The sequence below is a fragment of the Hyperoodon ampullatus genome, assembly GCF_949752795.1.
Source record: "Hyperoodon ampullatus genome assembly, chromosome: 4".
In the NCBI taxonomy this organism is placed as follows: domain Eukaryota; kingdom Metazoa; phylum Chordata; class Mammalia; order Artiodactyla; family Ziphiidae; genus Hyperoodon; species Hyperoodon ampullatus.
Window position 1 is genome coordinate 36,248,294 of NC_136917.1, and position 18,862 is coordinate 36,267,155.

General features: G+C 53.1%; 1 protein-coding gene across 2 annotated transcripts; it reads left to right on the top strand.

Moving 5' to 3' along the window:
* Positions 1-5,936: 5,936 nt before the first annotated feature.
* On the top strand, positions 5,937-10,847 carry MEF2B (myocyte enhancer factor 2B). Of its 2 annotated transcripts, XM_079701662.1 has the most exons (8): positions 5,937-6,032; positions 6,570-6,773; positions 7,996-8,130; positions 9,194-9,341; positions 9,530-9,639; positions 9,728-9,821; positions 9,979-10,090; positions 10,390-10,754. In XM_079701662.1, exons 1-8 carry the CDS (start codon positions 5,979-5,981, stop codon positions 10,613-10,615), a joined length of 1,083 nt encoding a protein of 360 aa, XP_079557788.1. In that variant the 5' UTR covers positions 5,937-5,978; the 3' UTR covers positions 10,616-10,754. The 2 variants fall into 2 exon arrangements, with proteins under 2 accessions (XP_079557788.1, XP_079557787.1); XM_079701661.1 differs by lacking the exon at positions 9,728-9,821 and having other exon boundaries at positions 10,390-10,847.
* Positions 10,848-18,862: the final 8,015 nt, after the last annotated feature.

Consider the following 18,862-nt stretch of genomic DNA (forward strand, 5'->3'; position numbering starts at 1 on the left):
TAATGCCCTCAGAGTAAAACCCACACTCGTCACTGTGGCCCACAAGGACCTATGTGAGCCAAGCGCCACAACTCTCCCCACCACCAGTCCCCTCCCCTCTCTCCCTTGCTCGCACTGTCCAGTCATAGAGATTTCTTTGCTTTTTTCAAAATGCCAAACTCATGATCACTCTGAGCCTTTGCACTTGCAGTTCCCCCTGCCTGGAACACCCTTGCACCAGATCTCCCCACAACTGATTCTTTGCTTGGCTGTGTCTTTCTTGGGCTTTGGGTCTCAGTTCAGATGTCACCTCTTCAGAGAGATCTTCCTTGAAATCCCTGGCTTCTAACATTGCCCCTTTCGTGGTCAATACTTCTCTCTTTTTAGACTTAGGTTCTGACCTACAAGAGCTTCATAAAATGACCTGGGCAGTTCCCATTGTTTTCAAAGGTCTGAGGTAGTTTAAAGAACATTTCACTTTCCTGTCCTTTAAGATTTGATAAAATAGCCATAAAACTGTTGGGGCGTGTTGTCCTTTTAATGGTAGGTCTCAAGTCACTTTTCTAATCTTCTGTGGTCATTGGTCTACTTAAGCTTTCTACTTCCTTTGAGGTCAATTTATCACAATGGTTGGCACGTGATAAATGGGGGGCAAAGAAAGGGATGGGAGGTATTGGACTCTTGACTTCAGATGCCCACTCCCCTGCGCATCTGCTCAGGGCCCCATCCAGCCCTTCCACTGAGGCCCAACTCCATGCTTCCTCCTTTGAGATGCCCTCTTGGATTTCTCCTGACTCTTCTTCCCTTTCCTGGGTCGATGAGTCCACCTGTGCCTCTCTGCTGAGCAGATGCCACAAGCTCTCTGCTTTCTAGCTGGACATTGGTGGGGGTGGGGGGAATATGCACACAGAAGAGTACTCCCCTAACCTCAGCCTCCCCCCTCGTGCCCTGCAGATTCAGCACGCACCACCACCTCCCCCCAGCAGATTCAGCACGCACCACCACCTCCCCCCAGCAGTTCCGGTCACGCCAACATCTGGAGAAGGGGCCACCAGGTCTGTCTGCTGCTTGGGGTGGGGATTTGCATGTGAATACAAATATATATGCACACCCTGGGCCTTCCGCCTCCGCATTCCTTGGCTGGCCCTTCACACCTGGGCCTGAGGCAGGTCAACGCTGAGTGGCTGGATTTGCATGCCCATGTATTTCTGGGTAGGGAGTCAGCTGGGGGAGTCTGAGAGGAAGTTGTTGAGGGAAGCTGGGGGGAGTTCAGACCTGTCCCTTCAGATGTGACCTGCTCCCTTCACCAAGTCTTCCCAGTCACCCCTCTGACTTGTCCTGAGAGTCTTCCAGTCTCGGGGAGAGGGAGAGAGCTGGATATACGACCCCCTTAGCCCCACAGAGTCAGAACTGGAGGGGATGGATGGAGGCTGTGGGAGACCAGAGTGAGGGCAGGGAGGGCTTCATGGAGGAATGGATTTTTTTGAGCTAGGTTTCTGAGATGTGAATCGGAGTTGGCCAGGTGCAGAAGGGGCAACAAGGGCTTTTCAGGCAGAGATATTTTGTTGAGGGTAGAGAACGGTGGGCAGGAGCTGATTGGGGCAGGGCCTTTTTTACTTTTTTAAAAATTTATTTTATTTATTTGGCTGCGCCGGGTCTTAGTTGCAGCATGCGGGATCTTCGTTTCGGTGTGCAGGATCTAATTCCCTGACTAGGGATTGAACCCAGGCCCCCTGCATTGGGAGTGCAGAGTCTTTTTTTTTTTTTTAATATTTTTCTTTCTTTTTATTTATTTATTTATTTATTTTTGGCTGCGTGGGGTCTTCATTGCTGCGTGTGGGCTTTCTCTAGTTGCGGCGAGTGGGGGCTACTCTTCATTGCGGTGCGCGGCCTTCTCATTGCAGTGGCTTCTCTTGTTGCAGAGCACAGGCTCTAGGTATGTGGACTTCAGTAGTTGTGGCACTCGGGCTCAGTTGCTGTGGCTCACGGGCTCTAGAGCGCAGGCTCAGTAGTTGTGGCGCACAGGCTTATTTGCTCCGCGGCACATGGGATCTTCCAGACCAGGGCTCAAACCCTTGTCCCCTGCACTGGCAGGCAGATTCTTAACCACTGGGGAGCACGAAGTCTTAAGCGCTGGACCACAGGGAAGTCCCTGGGGCAGGGCCTTGAATGGCAGGCTGAGGACTGGAACTTCCTTCCTCCTGAGGGCAGTGAGGAGCCATGAGGAGTGCATGAGCAGTGAAGGGACATGATCAGCTGTGTGCTGGGTAGATCCCTCAAGGACCAAGGTAGGGGATGACTTTGGTTCCTGGGTGAGGACTGGGGGCTCCAAGGTCATCAAAGTTCAGAAGACTCAAACCCCTGTGTGAGCCCATCTGCACCTGTCAGGCCTGGCTCCAGAGATGGCAGAGGACCTAGTGGCTTCTAGAGGACCCAAAGAGCCCTAGAGTACAGTGACTTAAAGTGCAAGATTCAGGCATAGCACAGAGGGGGCCTCACCCCTAGTCTCTGCCCAGATGGACACAGCCCTGGCCTCCCGGTAGTTTCCTGTCATCTCTACCCCTGCCGCCAACAGTCCTGCTCCCCATGGCAGCCATGGCCAAGTTTTTTGTTTTGTTTTGCGGTACACGGGCCTCTCACTGTTGTGGCCTCTCCCGTTGCGGAGCACAGGCTCCGGACGCACAGGCTCAGCGGCCATGGCTCATGGGCCCAGCCGCTCCGCGGCATGTGGGATCTTCCCGGACCGGGGCACGAACCCGTGTCCCCTGCATCGGCAGGCGGACTCTCAACCACTGTGCCACCAGGGAAGCCCCATGGCCAAGTTTTTAAAGTCCTGTGCCTTCTTGCTCAAAACCCTCCCATGGCTGTATACTGCTCTTAGACCAAAACCCACAGGCCTTCCTGCAGCTCAGAGGACCCGGAGTGGCCCTGCCTCTGCAGTCTCTCCTGCTGGCCTCCTCACTCCAGTCTTCTTGATGCATCTCCTCCCTCCTGAGGGCCTTTGCACCTGCCGTTCCTTCTGCCCGGAACTTACTTCCTGTCTTGGCTCTTGGGTCTCAGTTCAGAGAAACCCCCCCTGACCTTCTGACTCTTGGGGCTCCCCCATTATGTGAACCCTGCCCTAGCCAGGATGTCCTTGTCTAAAATGGGGACAGAGTGAGAAGGGGCCAGAGTTGATCTTCCAGGCCCAGAGACTCATGTCCAAGTCCCATGTTCCCATGGGACCCCAGGCGTGGGGTGCATTTCCTGAGTCATCTTGGCACCGAGACCTCCCGGCCAGTGCCCTCCTTCTGTCCCCAGGGACCTGTCAGGGCGGGGATAACGCATCCCAGCCGTGGGAACTAGCCTGATTCCAGCCGGGGATTAAAATTAGCCCCAGAGGTTAAATTTAGCAAGTCAAGCTGGAGCTGGGGGGCTGAGATGGGGGCTTTCGTTGGCCTGGGATTTGCATAGTTGTGACTGCTCAGAGACCCAACCCAGAGAAGGTGGAGGGTGTGTCTGGGGTGACACAGCGGGCTGCATATGACGGACTGGGGCGTCTCATACTTCCAGCCCTGGGTCTGTGGGAAGATGAGGCACCCTGCTCAGACCCCTCGGGCTGGGGTGTGGGAAGCAGGTATGGCCACTCCCAGAGACAGACCTACATTTCCCTATTCTTCCCAAGAGCTCATTCCCAGGCTTTGTGCCAGGTACTTGTATTTCATACCCACCCCATTCACAGAACAGCAAACTGAGGCCAAGGGAGAGGCCTCCCTTGCTAAAGACCGCTCTTCTGTTCAGAGACTGGCTGAGACCTGAGAGCAGGCCCACTTCACCCTGGGCAGGCCTCAGCCACCTATGACATGGGAGGGCTGGGGGAGTGGAGTGTGGTCATAGAGTTGGCAGAGGGGATCTCGGGGGCCACAGAGTGGCTGTCTGTACAGTGGGGTGGGTGCCGCTGAACAGGCAACATGATTCCTTGATTCCAAGGAGCCCTGCATGAGGGCTGCTGGGAGAGTCCTGGACCGTGTCTTGGGTACATGCTGAGCTGCCCATTCCCACCCTTGGGGCCTCCACCAGGGAGATCCAAGATCCCCATGAGGAAGGTCCAGAGTTTCTCTCCAGTTTGCCTGGGCCCACCCTATCCCCCAGTCTGAGGGTTCCAAGCTTAAGTCTTTCCAGGGCATTCCCCCCTCCTTCCGCTGGATGGTGGGGCAGGGATAGGGTTTCTCTTATGCTTCCCCCCAACTTTTTATTTCATTTTTATTTTTATTTTTTGGCCGTGCCACGCAGCATGTGGGATCTTAGTTCCCCGACCAGGGATCGAACCCGCGCCCCCTGCACTGGAAGCGTGGAGTCTGAACCACTGGACCACCAGGGAAGTCCCCACACACACAATTTTTAAAATAGAAATCTATAATCACTGAGGGAGAAATGTTAGAAAATTCAAAAGATAAAAAAAAAAAAAAAGACAAAAAGCCCACACATTGTATGATTATTCCATTTATAAGGAGTGTCCAGAACAGGCAAATCCATAGAGAGAGAACGTAGATTAGTGGTTGCCAGGGGCTGAGGGGAGGGGAATGGGGAGTGGCTGCTAATGGGGCTGGGATCTTTTTTTGGGAGGATGAAAACTTTCTGGAACTAGATAGATGTGATGGTTGTACAATGTCGTGGATGCTCTAAATGCCACTGAATTGCACACGTTAAAATGGCAAGTTTTATGTTATGTGAATTGCATCTCAATTTTTAAAAACGGGAAAAAACTCACCCATAAATTTCCACCCAGCGTTGACTCACAGCTTGAGCATTTCCTTCTAGTCTTTTTTCCACTCTCAATACAGTTTTTTTTGTTTTTGGTTTTGGTTTTTTTTTGCGGTACGCGGGCCTCTCACTGCTGTGGCCTCTCCCGTTGCGGAGCACAGGCTCCGGACACGCAGCCTCAGCGGCCATGGCTCACGGGCCCAGCCGCTCCGCGGCATGTGGGATCTTCCCGGACCGGAGCACGAACCCGTCTCAGGCGGACTCTCAACCACTGCGCCACCAGGGAAGCCCCTCAATACAGTTTTAAATATACGTTTTATATATATATATATATATATTTTTTTTTTTTTTTTTTTTTTTTTTTTTTTGCGGTATGCGGGCCTCTCACTGTTGGGGCCTCTCCCGTTGCGGAACACAGGCTCCGGATGCGCAAGCTCAGCGGCCATGACTCACGGGCCAAGCCGCTCCGCGGCATGTGGGATCTTCCCGGACCGGGGCACGAACCCGTGTCCCCTGCATCGGCAGGCGGACGTTCAACCACTGCGCCATCAGGGAAGCCCTATATATTTTTAATATATGTTTTCTGGTAACCACAGCCCTCAACCTTGCTCATCAAAGGGCTATTGTGGGATTGAATGAGTTCAAAAGTGTCTGCTGTGTGGACCAGGCTTACTTTCAGAGGCTCAGGATCACTGAGCACTGCTGGGTACCAGCATTGGATGGCCCTCCAACCTGGCCTGTTGAGAACTTTTAAGCTGTCGCCAGTATTCATAACAGCAGTGCATACACAGCACCTGCTGTCTGCAAGGCAGATCTGAATGCCCTTTGTGGGTTAGCTCATTTTATGCTCCAGCAGCACTGGGCAGTGCACCACACTGTTATCCCCGCTGCACAGACACGGGGTCAGGCTCCCCTGAGGTCCCACAGTTACCAGCTTGTTTTGCTTTAAAGCTTCAGGTAGGGGCACCCATACCTCTCAATCTTTCCCCCTTGGTCAGCCTTCTCCTTATAAAACATTGGTCTGAAGGTGTTCAATGAGCATTTGCTGCATCCTGGGCTGGTCGAGGGTGTGGGCTGTGGGGATGACCCAGCCTGCCTTGATCTCCCCCATCATCTCCCTTTCAGCACCTGGCAGGGGCAGGAGGAAGATAGGGGGTAGACTGGGGTGCCTGTCCCCACTCTCCACCCACCTACTCTGTCCTGTTCTCCTCCCACCCCGACCCCCAGACCAAGGACACTCCACCCAGCCTGGGGCAATGGGGAGGAAGAAAATTCAGATCTCACGCATTCTGGATCAAAGGAATCGGCAGGTGAGTTCAGTGGGTGGGGGGACAGTGGTTTGGGGAAAGGCATTCCTGGCAGGGGACACGGCCTGGGCAAAGGCCTGGCCATCTGGGAGAACTGCAAGGGAATAAGGAGACTTGATGCAATGTCAGGAGTTTGAGAGGTAGCATTTACTCATTCTCATGATGATTAATTCACTGATTCTCCTTGATGACTGGAGCCCCAGTCACAGGGGAGATGGAACTCAATACAATTACACCCAACTCAAAGCACTGGACCAAAGAGAGGCACAGAACTGGGGAAGCTCAGAGAGGGAGTGTGGGCTCTGCCTGGAGGCCAAGGTAAACTTACCAAAGGAGAGGACATTTGGGCTGGGTTTTGAAGCATCGATAGGAGTTTGCCATGTTAAGAAACGAGAAGGAGTAGTATAGCCAGAAAGAACAGCACATGCAAAGGCATGGAATCACGAGGCATGTTCAGGGAACAATTAGGCCCCTCCACCTCCCCTCTCACCATCCCAAATCTTTGTCTTCTCCTGCCCCGCCTGTGGGTCCTGGGTCCAGGTGACATTTACCAAGCGGAAGTTTGGGCTGATGAAGAAGGCCTATGAGCTAAGTGTACTCTGCGACTGTGAGATCGCCCTCATCATCTTCAATAGTGCCAACCGCCTCTTCCAGTACGCCAGCACGGACATGGACCGTGTGCTACTCAAGTACACAGAGTACAGTGAGCCTCACGAGAGCCGCACCAACACCGACATCCTCGAGGTACCCCTGGGACCCACCTCCCCGGCCTCCTGAAGCCCAGCACACTCTCCTCACTCAGAGCCTAGGGACTCTTGGTTCGCACAAAAGATGAGCGTTGCAATTTGGCTTTGCTGCTAGTCAAAGCAGGTTTGGGGTAATAGAGTGTCCCTTTTAGGGGCAACTTCCTGGATAGTGGAAATAAAAAACATGGAGGGCCCCACTATGTGCCCCTCACACACATCATCTCATTTGCTCCTGTTACCCATTTGGTGAGTACAGACGCAGGGAAGAAAAGGTACCACAAAGCAAACAGACCTCACTGAGGTCCAGGAATGTTTTTTTTTTTTTTTTGCGGTACGCAGGCCTCTCACTGTCGTGGCCTCTCCCGTTGCGGAGCACAGGTTCCGGACGCGCAGGCTCAGAGGCCATGGCTTAGGGGCCCAGCCGCTCCATGGCATGTGGGATCTTCCCGGACCGGGGCACGAACCCGTGTCCCCTGCATTGGCAGGCGGACTCTCAACCACTGCGCCACCAGGGAAGCCACAGGAATGTTTTTGCTTGAGCCGCTGTATCCTCAGGAAAAAGAGGCAGGAGCAGCCCCTGCATTAGCTGGGCAGCCCTCACACCCACGACCCAGGATGGGCAAGATCACTGTCACTTTGGATGTGGGCATCTTTACCCAGGGCGGGAAGCTAAAGCCACTGGGCTGGAGAGAGCAGCGGGCTAGGACTGCACCCAGGAAGCCCCAATGTGGCAGAGGGTGGGGAGAAGCTGGCACAGGAGAGGCAGGGGTCCAGGAGTGTGCTGGTCACTGCTCCCAGGTGGGTGGCAGCTTAGGAGAACCTATAAAGTTGTCCTCAGGTGTTTAGTCAGCTGACATTTATTAAGCACCTACTGCACACCAGGCTCCGAGGCTGCATGTGGGTGCAGAATGGAGGAACCAAATCACGCTCAGGAGCAGCGTTAGGATAATGCCAGCAGGCCTGGGTGCATCTCGGCCTCTGCTGTGTGACCCGGGCCTCTCTGGTCCCAGGGCAGGACAGTCCCTCTCTCACACATAGTTGGAACTTACTAGGTGATAACTCACTGGGGTTTTCGGTTAATAGGATTTGGCTGGAGCAGGCTGTGCCTGCACCCTGCCTGCCCACAGAGCTGGATGGGATAGGTCCTCCCCTCTCCCGTAGAACCAGGTTCCTTGGCCAGGATCGGGGGAGTGTCACCCTGTTGTCTCCCCCTTCCACAGACACTGAAACGGAGGGGCGTGGGCCTTGATGGACAAGAGCTGGAGCCAGAGGAGGGGATTGAGGGCCCAGGAGAGAAGCTGCGGAGGCTGGCAGGTGATGGGGGTGACCCAGCCTTGCCCCGACCCCGGCTCTATGTAAGTGACTCCCTGCCCCGCCATGAATGGGGCCCTTCCCCCACTTCTGAGGTCCAAATGGCTGAGGCCGAGATTGAGAGAGAGACTTAAGACCAGGAATCCTAGAATTTGGGGGCAGATTTATGCCTGGGTGGGCAGGGAAGGCTTCCTGGAGAAGTGGGCATTATAGCAGGGGCTTTGAAGAAAGGAAAAGAGTTCAACAGGCAGACAGTTCCTTCCTTTTTTTTTTTGCTATACACGGGCCTCTCACTGTTGTGGCCTCTCCCGTTGCGGAGCACAGGCGCCGGACGCGCAGGCTCAGCGGCCATGGCTCACGGGCCCAGCCGCTCCGCGGCATGTGGGATCCTCCCGGACCGGGGCACGAACCCGCGTCCCCTGCATCGGCAGGCGGACTCTCAACCACTGCGCCACCAGGGGAGCCCCTTCCTTTTTTTTTTTTTAATTTTAATTTTAATTTTTGGCTGCGTTGGGTCTTCATTGCTCTGCGTGGGCTTTCTCTAGTTGTGAGCGGCGGCTACTCTTTGTTGTGGTGCGTGGGCTTCTCATTGCAGTGGCTTCTCTTGAGGCGGAGCTCAGGCTCTAGGCACGTGGGCTTCAGTAGTTGCAGCATGTAGGCTCAGTACTTGCAGCACGTGGGCCCTAGAGCGCACAGGCTTCAGTAGTTGTGGCACGCGGGCTTAGTTGCTCTGTGGCATGTGGGATCTTCCTGGGCCAGGGCTCAAACCCGTGTCCCCTGCATTGGCAGGCGGATTCTTAAGCACTGCACCACCAGGGAAGTCCCAGTTCCTTCCTTCTTTATTTCTTTGATTCATCAAACACCCTGGGAAGCCCCCTCAGGGCCAACCCTATGCTGATTAAGAAGCCTCAGCTCTGGGCCTAGGTGTCAAGGAGCGACAGAGGCAGACACAGGCTCCCCCAGCCATGTGGCGTTAGGCCAGAGGGAGGGGTAGTGAGGACTTGCAGAAGGTGGAGGCTGGCGGCTGAACTCATTGGGATTTTCTGTCTTGGACTTGATGCCCTCATTTCCACATTCCTCAGCCAATCCTGTCCTCTCTGCCCTCAGCCAGCAGCTCCCACTATGCCCAGCCCTGACATGGCATATGGGGCCCTGCCCCCACCAGGCTGCGACCCCAGTGGGCTTGGGGAGGCCCTGCCTGCCCAGAGCCGCCCATCCCCCTTCCGTCCAGGAGCCCCCAAAGCTGGCCCCCCAGGTGAGCATGGGGCATAGGCCCTGGGGGAGGAGGGGTGGCAGTCCCAGGGGGGCTGTGCAAGGCAGGAATATTGGCTCTGGCCCTGCTTGGCTGTGGGCATCACTCTGGACTCCATTAGATGACATGGCCACCTGCCCTCTCTCTGGGGGTCTCCTGCTCCCCAGGCCTGGCGCACCCTCTCTTCTCAGCAAGCCACCTTGGCAGCAAGACACCACCGCCCCTGTACCTGGCAGTGGATGGGAGGAGGCCAGACCTGCCTGGTGGCCTGGCTGGGGCCCGAGGGGGACTGAGCACCTCGGTGAGTGAGGGGAAGGTGTGGAAGGGCTGTGGGGGCACGGTGGCCTGGGTGGGGGCCTCAGTTTCCCCTTTCCCCTGTCTCTCCACAGAGAGGCCTCTATGGTAGCCTGCAGAGTCCGTGCTCCACTGCCACCCCGGGACCCCCACTAGGGAGCTTCCCCTTCCTCCCTGCAGGTCCCCCAGGTATGCACCCGCTGTGGGAGGCATCCACACACCTGCCTGCTGGGGGTCCACACTCCCCTGCCCTCCAGAACTGAAAACTGGCCGGTGGGGTGGGTCAGGCTTGGGCAAGGGGCTCCCTGAGGTCAGGGCCTCAGCTTACTCTTCCTGCCCCCCCCAGAATATGGCCTGGGAGACCCCCCTCCGCCCCCAGGCTTGCTGCAGCCCCCAACCCTGGCCCCCTGGCAGCCCTCCAGGGGTGATGGGCCCCCGGTCACCACCGCGCAGCCCAGGTAAGTGCCCCGACTGCCTCCTTGCACGCTCCCTCCCACCCCGGGTTCAAGGGTGGGGCTCCTCCAAGTCTTCCAAGCCCCAGCCACTGCTGACCCCTGGTGGCCACTCCCGGTTCTGCACTTAGCCCCTCCCGACTGGTCCTGGTGGGGATGGGCGGCTATTTTGGAGGCCCCAAGAGGGATCGCCACCCCCTCTTTTCCCAAGGTCCTCCTGCCCAGTCTTTGCCCAAGCCATGCCACTTCCATGGCTTCCCTCGCTGAGCTCACGGCCCCGCTCCTCTCTCTCTCTCTCCCTGCAGTGGGGGCCGCAGTCTGGGCGAGGAAGGCCCCCCAGCCCGCGGCGCCTCCTCGCCCACCCCACCAGTCAGCATCAAGTCCGAGCGCCTCTCGCCGGCCCCTGGAGGCCCCGGCGACTTTCCAAAGGCCTTCCCCTACCCCTTGCTCCTGGCCCGGCCCCTGGCAGAGCCCCTACGGCCTGGGCCCCCCCTGCGCCGGCTGCCCACTACCGACGGCTGGCCCCGGTAGTAGGCCCGGGGGTGGCACCGATTCTGCCCCTCACACCAGGCGGGGTGAGGGCACGTGGGGTCCCAACCTCCCTCCCTGCGTCCTTGGAAAAGACCCAGCAGTTACGACCCTCTCCGCGGCAGGGGCCTGGAGGGGGGAAAGCCTGGTTCGGATCCAAGGTTGGGGTGCTCCTTTCCCCCTTCCCGTGTGTGTGTATCCATCAATAAAACACACGGGGCATCCGTGAACGAAACCGTCGCTGTTCAGAGCCACACCCCCGCCCGGGTCCTCCCATCTCTTCCCCAGCGGCCTCAATCTTGCCGTGTCGTGTCTTGGGTACCCACTCCAGAACCTGACCCTGAGAGGAGGACTCCAGTGCTGCTTGGGAAGGCGGGTGGGGAGGGGGGGAAGCGGGGTCGGGGTTGGGGGGGACGGAGATGTAAGGGGAGGAGCCCTGGAGGGGGCGCCAACGAGCAGGTGACGCAGTGGGCAGCCAGTGCTCAGCCTGCTGGGGGCCCTAGGGCACCGCATAGGGTGGGCACCTAGAGTGGTTCCACCCCAGTGGTGATGGGCTGGGCTATTTACGCTCCAGCTCCTGAGGGTGTTGGGTCGAGGGCTCAGGCTGGGTTGCAATCGCTTGCAGCAAGAGGCAGTGGGGAACCGTGAATGTTGGGCTATGGGAGCGCTGGAGCGGCCGCTACACTCTTCATCTTTTAAATGGGCATATCCCTTGATCTCTTGACCCAGCGATTTCCACCGGAGGAAGGAGGGAGCCAGGCATTTATCCACCCACTTTGGGGTGGTGCAAACTCCCTCCACTTCGGCCTGTCCTGTGTAAGGGCAGACTTGGGGGTCCAGGAGGGAGCCAGAGGGAGCTCCATTTGTTCCTCCCCCCCAACCACCCCCCAGGTGGTCTCAGTGGGATCTTTATAACACTCAGATCTGACCCCCGACCTTCCTGAGCTCCTCAGCTGCCCTCACCCGCTCTGTCTCCTGCCCTGAGGCCCTTAGAAATACTTGCTGTTCCAAGCTAGGGCCATGCTGGTCCTTCCTCCTGGGCCACCTCCTGCAACCCCCAACTGGCCTCCTTTTTAGACTGCTTCCTACCCTCCAAGGCCTAGCTCCCTGACCCCTCCTGCAGGAAGCCCTCTCACTGCCCCAAGCTGAGAAATGGCTCTGACAATTCTCAAAGGGTCTGCTTAGTGGAGATCACCGATCTGGACAAGAATGTGAAAAACACACGGTGTTGGTATCAATGTTTATAAGATTTGTATGCCCCTACCCCACCATCATTCTACGAAGATCCAAAGCTGATTGGTCCAGCTTGGCTGTGGGCGAGTCAGCTTGACCAATAATTTCAAGACCCTTGTCCCCTGTCACCCCAGCCCTCCACAGAGGACTTTTTCAGTAAAATTCAATGCCTTGCATTCCACCACCAGCACACACAGACCTGGATGTGGATACAGAGGCAAAAATGTGTGCAGCCTTCTAAAAAAGTCACCTCCCTTTCTCCTATAGTCCCCCTTCCCAGCCAAGACTTTCGGTGGACTCCTTTGACGGGTAGGGAGAGAGAGGAAAATGTGTAAAGTGCCAGACCTTTTTTTGTGACATGAGCGCACTTGCTTGAGCAGCCATATATATAGCACCATTCATATGCCAGATCCAGCCTGGACTTTGTCCTCCAATCTTCCTGGTCCTCGACACCTTCATCCCCAGTGAAGTTGGGGCTTTGGAGCCCTAGTTTCCAGGGGAGAAACATGGCATGATCAAGGTTTGTGAAAGCCTCCCTCGCTGGGGCTTCTGTGGCGTGAGGTGGAGGTGGGGTCCAGGAACAAAAGAGGCAGGAGGCCGAGGGACAATGGAGGGACATTCCAGGGTGTGTTTGGAGGTAAGAGCTACCAGGACCTGCAGATGGCTCGGATGTAGGGTAAAGGGTTTCATGGGCAACTTGCAGCCCCCTCTTACAACACAGGGAAACTTGCAGAGAATGCAGAGTGTGTGGGGTGAACTCAAGGCCTCTGTGGAGTGTTTAAGCTAGGCTGGAGAGCTCTCTCACCCAACTCAGATTCAGGTTCTAAATCCTCCCCACCTGCTCCCTTCTGTCCCTTCCCATCCTCAGAGGAGGGCTGAGGCATTGTCTCCACCCCAGCCTATGACAGTAGCCTCTGGGGATCCAGCTGAGCACACAGCCCCTGCCACCCCAGCAGCACCATTGCCACATGCACCATGGTCACCATGCAGGTGCAAATTTCTCCAACTGGGTTACGCTTCTGGGGATCCCCGTCCTCAGGTCTCAAGGACCCTGGCCATGCACATGGGGTGGATGAACCGCCAACCTGGTGGCCCCCCACAGTGTCGCAGTCACAGCTCCCCCATACAACCAGACGCAGGACCAGGGACTTGGGAAGAGGAGAGAGGCCAAGGCAGCAGGTCCTCTGGGGGAAACTGAGGCATGTCCAGAAAGGGCCCCTTTTTCAGCCTCTGGATCTTACCCACATTGTGGTTAAGAAGGTGGGCCAGTCTCTGAAGTCAGTGCCCACAGGGTAAGTGCCGAGTGTGGAGTTCATAAAAATGTGGGCTGCTTTCAAACGCTGGGGAGCCCCAGGGCCATTTGGTGTGGCTCTATGTCGTCATCCCTGGGAGGCTGCACTTTTACCATCTGCCGTTAGGTGGCGCCCAGTAGTGTCCTTTGGATTCTGAACTCCCCACTCAAAATTTTAAAATAAAGTGGAAATAAGAATAAGTAAATAAAATCTATCTTGCCTTCCAGGGAGCCTGCCCCATGTTTTTAGTCTATGAGTCTGGGGAACCAAAAAAGGGCTGTGTCACATGTCATGTGTGTGGGACTATACATGTACAGCTTGAGGTGCTCTGGGCCATAAGGGGACAGTGGACATGCTACTAGGTTCTGGAAAGTCCTCTGGGTCCAGACCCTAGCTCTGCCCCTGCTGGCTGTGTGGAGGAGGAAGCAAGGAGGGTTGTGTGGAAGTGTCCTACTGCCAGTCTTGCTAAGGACACCATGGTGATGTTGGCCAGGGCCAATGTCACTATCAGATGGGTTCCAAGCCTCCCAGGGGCTCGGTCACTGGTTGGAAGCACCATGGGAAGTATGGCCTGGGTACGAACATGATGATGGAAGTCAGAGATCTGAGAGATGCATTTTTGAGAGCACTACAGAGATGCATTTTAGAGAGCACCATAGAATGAAACAGTGTGGAATGAGAGTGTGGACCTCAGTGTAGACAGAGATTGTGGGACATTAGCATAAACAAACATAGGGAGTGTCCAGTGAGGATCAGGGAAAATGGAATACCCAGTGTAGGACAGAATGTGGATTCACCCAATGGAGAATAGACAAGGAAGAATGTCCAATGGAGAACAGACAACATAGCACATGACATGTAGAATAGTAAGTGAAGAACAGTCAATGTAGAACTGAGATGCTGAGCAAACAACGAGGGATGGAGTACATGGGCCAAGAGAAGACTTTGGCATTTGTTTTGCGTGAGGTGGGAGCCATGGATGATTGTGAGCGGAGGAGGGACACGGTCTGGCTTAAGTGTTAACAGGTGCCCTTAAGCTGCTCAGGGGAAAACAGATTGGGGGGGGGGAGTGGGGAATGGAAGCCACAGGAGACCAGGGAGGAGGGGACTGCAGGTGGGAGATGATGGAGGCTGGATTGGGTGGAGGCTGTGAAGGGAAGGAGGCTGGTTGGGACAATGGTTACACTTGGAAGGTGAAGCCATCAGGAGGGGCTAACAGGTCAGGTATGGAGCAAGAGAGAGAATTCAAGGCCAACTTCAGAGTTTGGGGATAAGCACCTGGAAGATGGAGCTGCCTCTTCTGCAAAGGGGAGGCTGCAGAGGGAAGATGCAGAGCTCCTGGGGCCAGGATGTGTGTGAGCTGCCTGTGGCTCACCACATGGGGGTGCTGTGATGCCTGGACTCGTAAACCTTATGCCCATGGGAGAAGTCAGGGTGTGAATTAGATTCGGGCCTCTCAGAGTCTCAGTATCTTTATCAGTTTAATGGGGACAATTGTCCCAGCACCCAGAACTGCTGGAGAAAGCACTCGAGTCAGACCCCCAGCCTGATGAGCAATGGGCCTGCAGCAAATGTCCCCCTTTTTTTCTTGGTCCACCTTTTCTGACACCCTCCCCAGCTTCCCTGGATCCCACCTGGATGCTGTAGCTCTGAGGGGTGTCTCATGACCCCCATGTAGGTCCTGGGAAATCCCAGTGACCCTCACTGCCACTGCCACCCACACTCTCTCAAGCCAATGCTCTGAGTCCAGAGGACCAAAGTCACAAATAGTTAATCCCCTGCAAACAGACATCCACATGGGCTCATACACAAAGACAAAAACACCCACAGAGACAAGGCAATCAACTATACACGATCCAGCCAAAACAATCTTGAGGGAAAAAAATGGAGCTGAAGGAACCAGACTCCTTGACTTCAGACCATACTACAAAGCTACAGTAATCAAGACAATATGGTACTGGCACAAAAACAGAAATATAGGTCAATGGAACAGGATAGAAAGCCCAGAGACAAACCCACGCACCTGTGGTCAACTAATCTATGACAAAGGAGGCAAGGATATATAATGGAGAAAAGACAGTCCCTTCAATAAGTGGTGCTGGGAGAACTGGACAGCTACATGTAAAAGAATGAAATTAGAACACTCCCTAACACCATACACAAAAATAAACTCAAAATGGATTAAAGACCTGGATGTAAGACCAGACACTATAAAACTCTTAGAGGAAAACGTAGGAAGAAAACTCTTTTTTTTTTTTTTGCGGTACGCGGGCCTCTCACTGTTGTGGCCTTTCCCGTTGCAGAGCACAGCCTCCGGACGCGCAGGCTCAGCGGCCATGGCTCACGGGCCCAGCCGCTCCGTGGCATGTGGGATCTTCCCGAACCGGGGCACGAATCCGTGTCCCCTGCATCGGCAGGCGGACTCTCAACCACTGCGCCACCAGGGAAGCCCAGAAGAACATTCTTTGACATAAATCACAGCAAGATCTTTTTTGACCCACCTCCTAAAGTAATGGAAATAAAAACAAAAATAAATGGGACCTAATGAAACTTAAAAACTTTTGCACAGCAAAGGAAACTATAAACAAGACGAAAAGACAACCCTCAGAATAGGAGAAAATATTTGCAAATGAATCAACGGGCAAAGGATTAATCTCCAAAATATATAAACAGTTCATGCAGCTCAATATTAAAAAAACAAACAACCCAATCAAAAAATGGGCAGGGGCTTCCCTGGTGGCGCAGTGGTTGAGAATCTGCCTGCTAATGCAGGGGACACGGGTTCGAGCCCTGGTCTGGGAAGGTCCCACATGCTGCGGAGCGACTGGGCCCGTGAGCCACAGCTACTGAGCCTGCGCGTCTGGAGCCTGTGCTCCGCAACAAGAGAGGCCGCGATAGTGAAAGGCCCGTGCACCACGATGAAGAATGGCCCCCACTTGCCACAACTAGAGATAGCCCTCGCACAGAAACGAAGACCCAACACAGCAAAAATAAATAAATAAATTTAAAAGAAAAGAAGAAAAGCCAAATTCTAAAAACTCTTTAAAAAAAAAAAAAAGGGCAGAAGACCTAAATAGACATTTCTCTAAAGAAGACATACAGATGGCCAAGAGGCACATGAAAAGCTGCTCAGCATCACACATTATTAGAGAAATGAAAATCAAAACTACAATAAGATATCACCTCACAACAGTTAGAATGGGCATCATCAGAAAATCTACAAACAACAAATGCTGGAGACGGTGTGGAGAAAAGGGAGCCCTCTTGCACTGTTGGTGGGAATGTAAATTGTTACAGCCACTGTGGAGAACAGCATGGAGGTTCCTTAAGAAACTAAAAATAGAATTACCATATGACCCAGCAATCCCACTACTGGGCATATACCCAGGGAAAACCATAATTCAAAAGGACACATGCACCCCAATGGTTCGTTGCAGCACTATTTCCAATAGCTAGGTTATGGAAGCAACCTAAATGCCCATCAACAGATGAAGATGTGGTACATATATGCAGTGGAATATTACTCAGCCATAAAAAGGAATGAAATTGGGTCACTTGTAGAGATGTGGATGGACCTAGAGACTGTCATACAGAGTGAAGTAAGTCAGAAAGAGAAAAACAAATATCGTATATTAACGCATATATGTGGAATCTAGAAAAATGGTACAGATGAACCAGTTTGCAAGGCAGAAATAGAGACACAGATGTAGAGAGCAAACGTATGGACACCAAGGGGGGAAAGCGGGGGGTGGGATGGTGGTGGTGGTGGGATGAATTGGGAGATTGGGATTGACATATATACACTAATATGTATAAGATAGATAACTAATAAGAACCTGCTGTATAAAAAATAATATTAAAATAAAATTTTTTAAAAAGTGGAAAATTACCATTAAGCAAACACACAGGAATAATTGTTGCAATCAAGAATCATCAATGGGCTTCCCTGGTGGTGCAGTGGTTAAGAATCCGCCTACCATTGCAGAGGACACAGGTTCAAGCCCTGGTCCGGGAAGATCCCACATGCCACGAAGCAACTAAGCCTGTGCGCCACAACTACTGAGCCTGTGCTCTAGAGCCCGCAAGCCACAACTAGAGGAAATCCGCGTGCAGCAACGAAGACCCAACACAGCCAAAAATAAATAAATAAAAATTTAAAAAAAATCATCAATAGATGCTAAAATTAGAGGTTTACGGTATGATGAGAAGCAAGATATTTGGTCAAGAAGTACCTGTCCCCAAGATACCTATTCATTACAAAGGGAAAACTAGTAAATTTACCATGGGGATGTCTGTCAGATAAATGATCAAAGATGACAGCAGTAATGAGACATAGTCCCCAAAATATAATTTATTCACTGTGAAGTCCCCTGCTTTCATTTTCCTTGTTATACTTGAAAGTTGCTAAGACAGTAGTATTAAATGTTCTCACCACACACAAAAAAAGGATAATTAGGTGATGGAGGTGTTAACCAATCCTATGGTGGTAATCATTTTGTAATATGTGTGTATCACATCATCACATTTAAACTTACACAATGCTATATGCTAACTGTATCTCAATAACGCTGGAAAAAATTATACACAATCTAGGCTTTTGTTTAAATAAACTGTTTAATTTAGAACAATTTTAGATTTACAGAAAAACTGTGAACATAGTACAGAGTTCCCATATACCCCACACCCAGTTTCCCATATTATTAACACCTTGCATTAATATGGTACACTTGTGGCAATTAATGAACTAATATTAAAAATTGTTATTCCTTAAAAAAAAACACAACTAAACATGATCCACTCATAGGCCTCATAAAGATCCTCAGACAGTCACACCCACATATTATGTCCACACTCAGGCAAACATACTTATCCACAGAAACAGAGCTGAAAAACTTGGGCTCGAAGCCCTTTCCTCTAAGCCTTGAAACAGAAAACATCAGATTCCTGAGGCTGACATTTAGTCCTTGATCTAGCCACGCCTGAAGCTGACAATGCTTTTGGAGTTTTCTGTTACGTTAGCTAAATTTTTCCCTTTTTTGCTAGAGCCCATTTAAGTTGGACTTTTTTTTTTTTTTTTTTTGGCTTGCAACCAGGGTTCTGGCTGATAGAGATAAATAAGGCTTTTGCCAGGTGAAAAAAAAGGGGGGAGCGGAGGAGGAAGGAGGCACCCCAAGATGGAAGATGGCATTTACAGAGGCCTGGAGATATAAGAAAGCATGGCCTGTGGCTAGCTGTACTATAGCGCGTACAATAGTGTTGGCGGCAGACTGAAGTCAGGCAGAGGGTTCTGAATTGAGTCTGAGCAACTGGAATCTAGTCATTGAGGGCCACCGAATGTTCTTTTTTTTATTTTTTATTTTTATTTATTTATTTATTTTGGCTGCCTTGGGTCTTCCTTGCTGCGTGCGGGCTTTCTCTAGTTGTGGCAAGCGGGGACTACTCTTTGTTGTAGTGCGCGGGCTTCTCATTGTGGTGTCTTCTCTTGTGGACCATGGGCTCTAGGCCCTCAGGCTTCAGTAGTTGTGGCTCGGAGACCCTAGAGCGCAGGCTCAATAGCTGTGGCGCTCGGGCTCAGTTGCTCGGCCGCTTGTGGGATCTTCCTGGACCAGGGCTCGAACCCATGTATGCAGGCGGATTCTTAACCACTGCGTCACGAGGAAAGCCCCCACCAAATATTCTTTTTTTTTTTTTTTGCGGTACGTAGGCCTGTCACTGCTGTGGCCTC

Coding starts and splice junctions, on each gene's coding strand:
- MEF2B (XM_079701661.1), top strand. CDS start 5,979: ATGGGGAGGAAGAAAATTCAGATCTCACGCATTCTGGATCAAAGGAAT. Junction 8,131..9,193: donor TGCCCCGACCCCGGCTCTAT/GTAAGTGACTCC, acceptor CTCTGCCCTCAG/CCAGCAGCTCCCACTATGCC. Junction 9,640..9,978: donor GAGGGGGACTGAGCACCTCG/GTGAGTGAGGGG, acceptor TGCCCCCCCCAG/AATATGGCCTGGGAGACCCC.